This window comes from Populus nigra, chromosome 4, assembly GCF_951802175.1.
Source record: "Populus nigra chromosome 4, ddPopNigr1.1, whole genome shotgun sequence".
In the NCBI taxonomy this organism is placed as follows: domain Eukaryota; kingdom Viridiplantae; phylum Streptophyta; class Magnoliopsida; order Malpighiales; family Salicaceae; genus Populus; species Populus nigra.
In genome coordinates, this window is record NC_084855.1 from 16,327,391 (window position 1) to 16,339,756 (window position 12,366).

Genomic DNA, 12,366 nt, shown 5'->3' on the forward strand with positions numbered 1-12,366 from the left:
TTGAACCGTTTTAACATACTAATATCAAAAATAATTTTTTTAAAATAAAAAAATATCATTACATATATTTTAGTAAAATAAATTAAAATTATTTAAAAGACAACTACAACCAACTATATTTTTTGAAAAATATGATAACTACATAATTTTTTTTAAAAAACCGCTACTCTTTAGGTTCAGACGGTACGTATCATTAAAATAGGAGGATCCTTGGAGACCCATTTAACAGTGAAATCCAAATACAGGAGGAAGAACCCTTGCCGTGGTTAGAGCTCGCAACATTTTCAAAATCTCATCTTGCAAATCGGGAAACAAAAACACGAAAATGAAGGGAAGGATAAAAATTTTATTGATTGACAATTAACTCATAAGATTTACATCTCCACAGCAAATTCAAGAAGTTAAATCCCTGTTCATTGAAACAAGACATATTTCACACAACAAAAAAGATAAAAACATAATTAATCATCAATTGCCCGTTTACAAAACCATCTGAAAAAACAGAAAAGAAAAGACAAGACACTGCCGTCGCCGTTACAGAGGTGCTGATGTGACAGGAGGAGCGACACAAACATCATCAAAGTTCCAAAGATTAGCCACAAGGTTTTCCTGTGTGGAACCATTTGGTGCCATGGATTGCCCGTCCAGATAGGGAATCTGATAAAACTTCATGTAATTCTCATACGCAATTAACTCCTCGGTCAGTTTCTGTACCTCGTTTTCTTCCTCTCCAGTTCCCAAATCCACCACCACCTCCTTATTCTTCACCTTCTCTAGCTTCTCCTCCACTTCCAGCTTCACTTGACCCATATAAATATTACTCTTCACGTTCTGATTACTGCCCACCAGTCTTGTTCCCTCCTCTGAAGCGGACCCAGAATCATCCTCCCCGGAAGCGACAATTGGCTGGCCATTAAAACCATTTGAAGAGTAGGCTCCAACCTGATTCATACCAGATCCGTACCCAAAATCATAACCTTTTGAGAAATGACAAGTAGGGGTTTGGTACATAGGAGGCTTGGTATTTGAATTTTGAGAGGAGTAATGTTCATCTTCGTTGGGAAAATTGACTTTGGCTTTCTTGCCGCGGATTATGCGAGCCTCTCTGTCGTAGGCTCGAGCTGCTTCCTCAGCAGTATTGAAGGTACCGAGCCAAACACGGACTCCTTTTCTTGGGTCACGAATCTCAGCTGCCCATTTACCCCAAGGTCGTTGCCTTATACCTCTGTATAGATTCTTCCTCTGCCTCTTGGCATTGGGCTTCTCCACTTGCTCATGATCCCCTGTTTCAGCATAAATTACACATTCAAAATCAATTTCTTTGAAACATGAACATGGAGAAAAAAACTATAACAAGAAATGAAATGAGAGAATCTGATACCTGAAGCGGGTTGGGGTCGTTTGAGAGTAAATGACTCCTCCTGATTGCTAGCCTGGCTCAGACAGGACTCAAAGGAACCGAGTTTATCGAAGCATGCGTTTGGCCAGAACTGCGAAGCTGCTTCGCGGCGGCCGCGGTTACGAGGAATGATATCAGCTAAAATAGCACCGCCACACATATTTCTTTAATTAGCTAAACAATAAAACTGTGAGAGATCTGTTGATAGGGAAGTAAAGTAGACGAGGGTTTATGATGAAGAAGAGTTGAGTTGAAAAGAATTTAAGAAGGATTTTTAAGTTGAAGGATGAGTGAGTAATAAATAGGAGGGGGTTTATGTAGTGCGAGGAAACGAGGTGGGTGGGTGACAGCGGTAGGGACAAGCGGTCCGGTTGAGGAACTTTCTTAAGATATGCATCAACTGTTGTTTTAAGATATGCATAACCTTTGTTGACTTCTTGCTGTAAAAACACTTCATTTGCTTGGGTTATCGCGGATGTCAAAGCTGCTTAAATCCAAGGTTATCCTTCAACGAATCTTGCTACGAAAGCAAAAAAAAAAATAAAAAATCATTATATTATAATTAAAAAAAAAAACTAAAAAAGATAGAAAAATATTGTGACACAAGATACAAACCATTGTTTATTGGATTACCCTTGTACAGAAAAACTATTTAAGATGCAATTAAGGATGAAATCGTTTTTTCACATTTTTTTTTATAGTGAAATGACTCTGTTGGCATTAAAAATAATAATATAGCTTTAGTCTAGAGGGTTTTTAAATCTTTTCAATAGTATTTTCTTAATAAAATTACATCAATACCTTTAAAAAAAATAACAAAAAAAAACTTGCATAAAAAAGTTTTTATTATCTTTTTATTTTTTAAGAACAATAAAGTGACATAATTGTTGTAACAACCTCCACTCTTTATACTTAAACTTACAAATAAAAATATTATAATTTAATTTAAAATTAAGGTGAATCTCTTTTTCTATTAAAATTTCGATAGAATTTCATCTTATATTTCAGTATCAAGTTATCGACATCAAATACAAAATCACTATTCAATTATCATAGATACAATCATTTCAAACTCTTACTGTATTCAACAATTTAAGATTTTAAATTTATTTTTATATTTCAAAGATCTTATCAATATACTTTATATTTACACAAGCATTTAATTAAGTGTAGAGAGAGAGAGAGATTCTCAAAAGGAATAAAACATGTTAGACCATATAATACAGTATCAAAGTTTTTCGAAGTTAAATTACAATACCTTAGTTTCTAAATTTTTAATTACAATAAAAAGGTAATTTCTCAAAAGTCTACACATACAAACCAAACTATGTTATAAAAAAAAATGTTCTAATGTTAACTAACCTCTTCTCTCCTGCTGAGATGAACTTGAAAATCTGTTCAATACAAAACATAATTAAATCACATAATCCCCTCCTTTAACAAAACACAACTTCATTGAATTCAAGGTTACACCTTACACAAAAAATTTCAATTATAATTCCCATATTCACTCTACCACCTAGAACCAGACATTTATCCTAAAACGGGGATTAAACCCTCAACTAGGGTAATAAATTAAATAGCCCAAAACAGGCATTAATCCTTAACTAGGACTACCAATTCACACTATCCAAAAACAGGGCGCTAGTACCTACACCAGAACAACTAGATCACATTGTTCAAAATCAGGTGTTAGTCTCTACACCAGAATAACTAGCTCACACTGGCCAAAATCAGGTGCTAGTTCCTAAATCAAAACAACTAGCTCACACTTGATTTCAAATTGCAAAATTCACAATTCAAAATAATTAATAATAAATGATTTTGAATTCTAATAATAAAACAATTCAACTAATGTAAGGTGCCTACCACCTATCTAGACTTTACTTGACTAGCGATCCCCTACTGTTAAATAGTGTTTGCGACCTCATCTGTGTCAACGAATACATATTGTTATTACTACTACTATTACTAAATCATACACTTACAATTTATTACTCTAATGTTACTTATCAAGATAATAAATCAATATATCAATTAATTCAATTCAATAATTTATGTTGATAATTCTTATTGACAAAATAAATCAATATATCAATTAATTCAACTTAATAATTCATCCTGATAATTCTTATTAACATAATAAATCAACATATCAATTAATTTAACTCGATAATTCATCCCGATAATTCTTATCAACATAATAAATCAATATATCAATTAATTTAATTCAATAACTCATTTTGATAATTTTTATCGATAAAATAAGTCAACATATCAATTAATTTAACTTGATAATTCTTATTGATATAATAAATCAACATATCAATGAATTTAATTCAATAATTCATTTCAATAACCCTTATCGATAAAATAAATCAATATATTAATTAATTCAACCCGGTAATTCATCCCGATAATTCTTATCGACATAATAAGTCAACATATTAATTAATTTGATTTAATAATTCATTTTGATAATCCTTATCAATTAATTTAATTTAATAATTTATTTCGATAATCTTGAGTTTATTCCATAAAACTCATATCATTGGGTTTAAAATTTCTTATCAAGTGTGAAAGCGAACTTCAAATGTTAACCAGTCAATTATCTACCTAGAACCTCAATTTTCTTCTTCTAATTCTTGTCTTAGTGATGTTAACAACTTGAGTCTTAAATTGCCAAGATTTCCCATTTGATTTATGAAAAAACCCAATCAATTTCAAGATACAAAAAAGATGAAATTTTTGAAATCCTCTCTCTCTCTCTAGCAGCATCCACCTACCATTAGAGAGGAAGAATGAAATTTTCTTTTCTTTTTCTATTCCTAGTTTACCCCTCTTATAAATTCTTAAAATCCTCTTATTATTTTCTTTTCATTTTTGTTAATTCTTTTATTCCATTAAAATTTTCTACATAAATTCCCTTTTTTTTTACCAGATCATGTAAAAATTTTAACCAGGAAAATATGTTCTTTTAAAAATTACATGGTACTACCTTAAGATAAAGCATAATTAGTAGAATTGAACAAGAACTTTGAAGAAAAGTTTTAGGTAGAAACCTTAGAAAGGTTCGACCATGAAGACAAACACATAGGAAAAGTGTTTTGTTGGAAATCTTAATGAATTAATGATGTTGATACAACCTTTAAGAGGTGTGGAATCAAAGGATTTCCATTTCTTGAAAACATAAAGGAAAAATCATAATTTTTTCATTTTAGGGTTCATATTGAGAATTTGAGAAAACTAGAAGGTAATGAGAAAATTGAGTGTTATTCTTAGAAAAATTCATCTTCTATCATGTTATGCATGTAACCTGTATGATATAAGGATTGATCTTGAAAGTAAAACATAAATTTGTTACAAGGGTGAAGATTTCAGCCAAAAAAAGAGAGGGAAGTTTTTCAATAGCAAAAACGGGCTAGCTGTTTTGAGAAACGGCTAGACCGATTCAAGAAATGGTTAGATCATTTCTTAAAATAGTAAGATCGTTTTGGCTACTATTTTGTGGTAATCTGATTTTGTGTTTCAGTTTTTTCTTAATTTTTATTAAAATCTTTTGGGTTGTTTGAAGAATATGGGTGATTACTATATGGAAAAGAAAACATAATAAACGATATGCATTAAATTAGTTTGTATGATAGCATTCCATATATTGGAACATTAAGAGTCAGGAAATTATGTGTAATGATGTAAAGGTACATGTATTCATGAGTAACAACTTGAATTGTTAAAAAAATATTGAGTAATGCATTCTTAATTTTTATTTTTTTTTGAAGGAGAGAATGTGATGTTAGACATATTGCGATGTTGGAGAGGCATTGGCCGCGGGACCTTAGGTAAATAGGACAAGACCAATGAGAGAAACATGTAAGTGTTTGTCACCTCAACTTTTTTAATTTGAAAAAAAATAAGTTGTTATTTTCAATATCTTGATTATTGATTCATACATAGATATTATAGAATGATAAAAATTCATGAAATCTTAATGTGAAGATTAGTTTAGATAGGTGTTGTGTGTATTAAACTAACAACATAAGAGGAACTTAGATTGATAAGTTGTCATTCATAAAATGTTTGAGTTGTTAAATTAAAAGCCAACCCCATGAGTGGGGCTTAACTAAATAAATTTGAATTGCGAAATATGAGTACATATAGGTTATGTGTATTATAATTACGCATATGTGTGAGGTTATAGTCAAAGTTCCTTGGAGGACCTCAAGGAGTTTCTTACTATGAAGGCAGGTATTTCATATTGTTAAATGGTCGTAGCTGCACGGTTTGCCTCTTCGCATGCAATCGAGGATGTAGGATTTTTGACGAACTACTCGTAAGAAAAGAGTTGAGTTAATCCTACTTAGTTGAGTTCCGTAATAAACGAAGGGAGAGCAAGGAAGGCAATCCCCTTCCCCAGTACGCACAGTCCCAGTCCGCTTCCAGATGGATACTTTTTTTTTATGTATGTGAGTCGACCACAAGAATAGGCCACAAGAAAATAAAGACTTGATCACAAAATTAATGTACTGGCCATATGTGTAAAGGTAACGAGAAATTTATAGTTAGTCACATGAGCGGAGAATAAGAAGATGTTGGACATACATTTTAGGCACGAAAACCAATTAAAACAAATGATTGATTGTTGTTTATACTAATGAACCTATAAAGAAGGTTTACAAAGGGTTGGGTATGATGACTCTTAATGTTAAGTTACCTTTAGGTATTTTCTATATGAAAAAAAACATTTTAAATTTGATGCTACATGAAGAAGTTAGCTTAGGAGTTTGGGCTTATAGGCTATTATTGGAGTAAAAGGTTTGATTGATGAATTATTACTACTAAATGAATGGTATAAAAAATATTGATGTTAAAGAATTGTAAGTTTGAAATGGTGAAAATTTGTGAAAGTAAATGTTAATATATGCTTGATTTGTTAATGTTGTGATGTTATAATATAATTTTATTCTAAATTCTTAGTATATTATTTTTTATAAGTGTTTTATGTGCTGTTTGAAACTAAACTGGCGTGATAAATTATTTTAGCTGTAGGATTATATCAAACATCATTTAGCTATAGAACCTTTCTCAGTTTCCAATTAGCTGAAGGATTTTGGTATTTTTTCTTTGTTATTCATGCTATTATCTTGGAAGGTTGTAATAAATATATTTGTTAGATTATAAGGATTATTATGTTGTTATGGTAAAAATTTATTAATGACAATGGATTTTATCTTTTCATTTTAAATATAAGATCAACGTTTTAATTTTTTAAGTGTTTTTACTATATTATTATATTACAAATCTATACGTAATTGTTTGGTTGAAACATATACGTGGATGGTTAAGAATAGTGCTAACGAGTGGAAAGAAGTACACTCGAAGTTGTGATATAATTTTTTTTTTTCATAATTAATATAATTAATATGTGATATATTATTAATTATCTTCTACATTCATGTAGTGAGAATGTGGGGGTGTAACATTTGTGCTACAAGAAAACCAGCTTTCCAGCCATACTCAATTGCTTTCAATGGGTTTCTAGCAGATAGGGTTTTTTTTTTTTTTTTTTTTCTCACCATGCTTGCAAATCTAGACTTAATTCATCAACCACAATTTCGGCATCAATTTTTTTTTTCCCATTCCATTTAATATTTGGACTTGCCGAAGCATTATTGATGTGTATATATTGCTACTGTTGCTTTTTGGCACCACGGTTGTGCACTTGGAAGAGATTTTTCATCTGTGTTTTTCGATGCTCTCCCACCCTCATCAAAGGATTAGGGATACCCACGGTAAAGCGCGTGCTGATAGCCAGTGTACCTTACTATTTGCAACTTGAAATTTTAGATTTGTGTAAATCGACGTAGAAAATATCAGATCTCGCTGGCAATAACTTTGAATTTTCCAAACACATTATTATAACATATTAATTTTTCATGGATCATATAAACTTATATATAAAATATTGTGTATTAAATTGACGTATGATTAATTTGATATTATATCCATATCCCATAAATTAGGATTCATTAATTTGGTTCATAATTTATATTGAATTATTCAAATCATTGCAAAGTTATAGCCATGCAAATAAATCTTGAGGTTCCTTAACTATCATCTTTCTAAAATTTTGAGTATGATAATAAATCCCATTTAAATTGTGCGAGATACGAAAATATTGAAAGGTTAAAATTAATTGTTACAAGAGGGATTAATAAATTGAAGGCTACAAAATATTTGTGGAAAAAAGAAATGAAGAAAGATGAAACTGTGGCAGTGAAGGAAGAGAGGATATAGAATATCATTGGTTGTGGTTTTTAAGTTGAAAAAGGAGAGGGAAACGATCGTTGAAACAAATGTTATTCAATTAGTTGGAAGTTTTATTATTAATGCGGGTTTGGTAATATGTTTTTTAATTGAAAATGTGTAAAAATAATATTTTTAATATTTTTAATTTTCATATTAGAGTATTAAAATTATAAAAAAAATCTTAATTTAATATATTTGTTAGATAAAAAATAATTTAAAAAGTTAGTTGAACATTTTCCATGAGAATATGTTGATAATAAGCTAACAATTAGTTGGAAGTTTTATTATTAATGTAATATGTTTTTTAATTAAAATATATAAAAATAATATATTTTTTAATTTTTAATATTAGTATATCAAAGTTATAAAAAAATATTAATTTAATATGCCGTTTAAAAAATATTTTAAAAAACTAATTGAGCCGTTTTGCACACGGGAATACGTTGATATTAAGCTAATATGTATATATATATAGTTTAATTATCTCCAACTACATAATGCCAGCGAAAGAGTTGAATTTGAGCGGCTCCAAGAAAAATAAAACTCAAAATCAATCTACTTGGAAGAACTTTAATAGGAGGATATGTAACCTATTTTCAGAAGATATTAATTTTTTATTTTTCATGGTAAGAAAAGATGACCAAGCTAACAACCTTTGTGTGTTTTTTTTCTCTGTTTGGGAGAGAAATAATCTGGTTTCAAATTCAGTATGCGTCATCCATGGAAAAAGACGGGAGACAAGACTATTCCACAAAGTCAAATGTGTCGTTGTTCTTAAGCTAAAGAAGCTCTATGGTTTCTGTACCGACCTAAAATAAATGTGTTGTTTGGAGTGAGGGTCGGTGATTTAAGCAAAATTACCTCTTGCATGAGTCTTTAAGCATGGATGTTGGGCCCATTTTCTCAAACATGTGGGGCCTATCTTTTTACCTGTTTAGTAGGCTTGCCAGTAAAAGTTTTGATTTTTATTAAAAAAAATAGTCAAATTGATTAAAAAAACCAAAATCAAATTGGAATCGGTTCAAACCGTCTGGTTTCGGTTCGGTTCGGTTATTTTAGAACAAAAACTGGTTCAAACCAGTTTTGCTTAGTTTTTTCGGTTTATCTTGATTTTTTCCTAGTTTTTCAGTTTGGGTTCGGTTCAGTTCGGTTTTTTAATTTCAGGCTTATAAAACCAAAATTAAACCGAACCGATCAATTTTTTTAAAATTCTAATCGATTTTTTTCACGGTTTGGTTTTTCTATTATTTTCTTTCTAGTTTTCTTATTTTAATTAATTTTTTGGATTTTTTACTCCCTTTTATTTGCCAATTTTAGACTGGAATAGTTATTAAATTAAATCCAAGCCCATATGACATACTACTATTTGAATCCAGTGAAGAAAACCCATTAGCGGCCCAATGCCTCCACTTTCGTTTACGAATCTATAATGCAAAAAATTGTAAATAGGGAAAAAAAAAAAGCATTAGATGGATGAGTTTGAATAAATTTCTCGAGGGGAAAGAACCTTCCAAGGAGCCCGTAATTGCCTTTAACAACGCGATGTGACTCGTTAAAAGCTTGCTTCAACGAGGCTCCTTTAATGGAATCTTATCTCGTAGAAAATTCAACTGAAACTGGCTGTGGTCTTGGTCCAATTTGTTTTCTCTGCGCCTTCTGTTATATAAATTATTTTTATTTTAATTACACGAGACATTTCAAATGAATCAAATTAAAAAAAACAGGGTAATGATAACCGAGGAAATTTTATTTTTTTTCAAAAGAGAGGATCAATAAAGTAGATTAATTCCTAAACCATTAAATACAAAAAGACAAAGTTGATTAAAAAAAATCTAAAAAATTCAAGTGAAATCAACACAAGTTAGCATAATAAATATATAACCCTAGTTATCAAAGTTGACTCAGCTCAGATCGTTCCACTAAACCCGAGATTGAAGTCATGAGATTAGAATAACGCAATATAAAAAAAAACAAAAAAAGTCACAAAGTCCATTTAAAAAAAAAATTCAATACTAACTCATGGTAACTTTTCAAACTCGTCACTCATTTTGTTATACTGGAAGTATCATATCTGAAAAAAACCATGAAACTTTATTATCAATCAATCAAATATCGAATAATAAAATTGAAAAAAGAACTTCAATTATACAAAAAGACTAAAAATAAAAAATAACAATTAAAAAAATAAGGTTTAAAATTGAAATACAAAACAACTTTTATCTTTGATTGAATAGGTGAAATTGAAAAGAAAAAACAATTTAACAAAATGATAAAAAAAAATTAATCAAAAGAATAAAGATCAAAATTAAAATAAAAAATACAATTAATTTCTTAATTAAAAGGTAAAACTGAAAAGAAAAATCAATTTAACATAAAGTTAAAAAAAAATATCACAAATTCAGATTAAAAGATGAATTTTTTTAAAAAAAATTACTAAAAAGTTATGAATAAAAACTAGAAATTAAAAGAATAAGAACCAAAATAAAAATACACGTAAAAATCTTACATGACCAGCATGAATTTTAAAAAAATAAAAAAGAAAATAAAAAAATATTGGACAAAACCATGCTACCACCGACTACATTCGCTACTCCAAAATGAAAAGGATATTAAGATGCCTTCATTGATATGGTAGAAAGGATATTTTGGCTGTCAGAAGGTGCTTCATGTGCTGCTCAAAGATCACAAGCGCCTCTCACATATTGGTTGGTAACTCTCACACATTGGCAGGTGGTAACACGTGCTATGCATATTCTAGCCATATTTTTTTTTCAATATGTGACCGAAGATCAAATTGTCCTTAGATGACCTAAGAAAACACTGTGAAAATACAAAAACATGACAGCACAACATATCTTTCATTGCTTCAGAGAATTGATGCCTATGGGTGTGGTAAATTACTACTTAATTTACTTTATTCTCCTTATTCCTTCTAAAACGGAACTATACAATATGTTGAATATTCAAGAAAACTCCTCATATATAAACGAAGCATTGTTGGACCAACAAAAGTAAATGTAGGCACACTGTCAATGTGAAATGTGAAGAAGAGAATAGAATTCTAGTTGTTTTTTTTTTTTTAATATTATAAAGGTTAAGTCTCTATGCTCGATCTTAGGCAGAGGAATAATATACTGTTTTCTTTTCTTTCCAACGTTTTTGTTTATAGTTTAGAATTGCATTAATCTTTGTTTCAATGCTCTTTTCACATATTCATTTAAATCTAGTTTACTAATATATAATTGTCCCATGCTATATCATGAGTTGCATAAGAAAAATTAAAGTAAAAAAATAAATATCTAGACGTTATTAATGTTCTTTCTAGTATAATTTTTTAATTATGTTAAAATTAACTAGATGTAACTTGGTGGACATGACATGTCCAAAAATAACCTATATAAAACTTAAAAACAAAGTTTAACTCAAAATAAATATTTATGATATGAATTTTTTTTTTAAAAAAAAATATTGGGATGACAACATATTGAGTTGATTTCAATCAACTTGTCAATTTGCATGCCTGATCACGAGACTATAATAACTCCATAAAAAATAAATCAAAACAAATCATGAAGTTCAATTTTGAATAAACCTAATTTTAAATATAAAATTGAAAAAAAATCAATTAAAAAGGGATTAAAAATAACATGAGTTAACTCAGGTTAACCTACTAAACTCGTAACTCAGGTCATGAGACTGAGATAACCCAATAGAAATCAAATTAAAACAAATTATAAGACTTAATTCTCAATTAACCTAATATTGAAAGATGAAATTATAAAAGCAAACTCGGGTTAACACTTCAAACTCATGATCGAGCCATAAGATAGTGATAACCTCATATAACACAAACCGAATATAATTCACAATCAATCGAATATTAGATGATAAAAAAACCATATATATATATATATATATATATATATATATATATATAAAACTTAAATCAATCGATTTATCTCGTTAAATCTATGATCTAAGTTATAAGAATAAGATAACCTTATAAAAAGTAAATTCAAAAAAATTATGAAGTTTAATTTTCAATAAAACTAATATTGAATGGTGAAACTATAACTAAAAAAAAACATAACTTGAAATAGATAAAAAAAAAAAAACAAAACACTATTTGAGTGAATAGTATTTTGTGAGGAGATGTATAGTAAAACCACTTTTTTTTTTGTTAACTAGCTTGTTTGTTTGCTCTATATTGTGAGGGATAAAATTACTTTTAAACACAAAAAAATATTAAGAACTCAAGAAATCCTTTGGTATTGTTATTAAATTTGAAAATACAGTCGTTTTAACCTTTTTTTTAATCAAGATAAGTTTTTTTATTAATGTATCTTTTCTTTATCTTAACAAAATAAAATTTTTAACTAGAATTATTTTTTATGCTAAAAAATAAATATTTTATGATTGCCAAACCAGTTCTAATAAAAATATCAAAATAGTATATTCATATTTTATGTATAATTGAAAGTAGAAAACATCATGAATATGATAAATTTGAGTTAAGATTTTTATTTAATCAAAAGTTAAATTTTTTAACTCTTGACTTGTGAAGATACTACATCTATTTTTTATTTAACAAACCTATTTAAAGTATTTTTTTTATAAAACATAATTCTTAATTTAAAATCATCTAAACTTATTTTTGTCAT

The 12,366-nt window shown here is 28.8% G+C and overlaps 1 protein-coding gene across 1 annotated transcript; it reads right to left on the minus strand.

Moving 5' to 3' along the window:
• Nucleotides 1-326: 326 nt before the first annotated feature.
• Nucleotides 327-1,707, minus strand: LOC133691454 (ethylene-responsive transcription factor ERF071-like). The gene is made up of 2 exons (XM_062111969.1): nt 1,382-1,707; nt 327-1,283 (listed from the first exon to the last, which is right to left on the minus strand). Exons 1-2 carry the CDS (start codon nt 1,557-1,559, stop codon nt 535-537), a joined length of 927 nt encoding a protein of 308 aa, XP_061967953.1. The 5' UTR covers nt 1,560-1,707; the 3' UTR covers nt 327-534.
• Nucleotides 1,708-12,366: the final 10,659 nt, after the last annotated feature.

Bases quoted from the DNA above. Each gene is read 5' to 3' on its own strand.
- LOC133691454 (XM_062111969.1), bottom strand. From the start codon at position 1,559: ATGTGTGGCGGTGCTATTTTAGCTGATATCATTCCTCGTAACCGCGGC. The intron at 1,284-1,381 runs GTATCAGATTCT...ATGCTGAAACAG, and splicing joins ACGACCCCAACCCGCTTCAG to GGGATCATGAGCAAGTGGAG.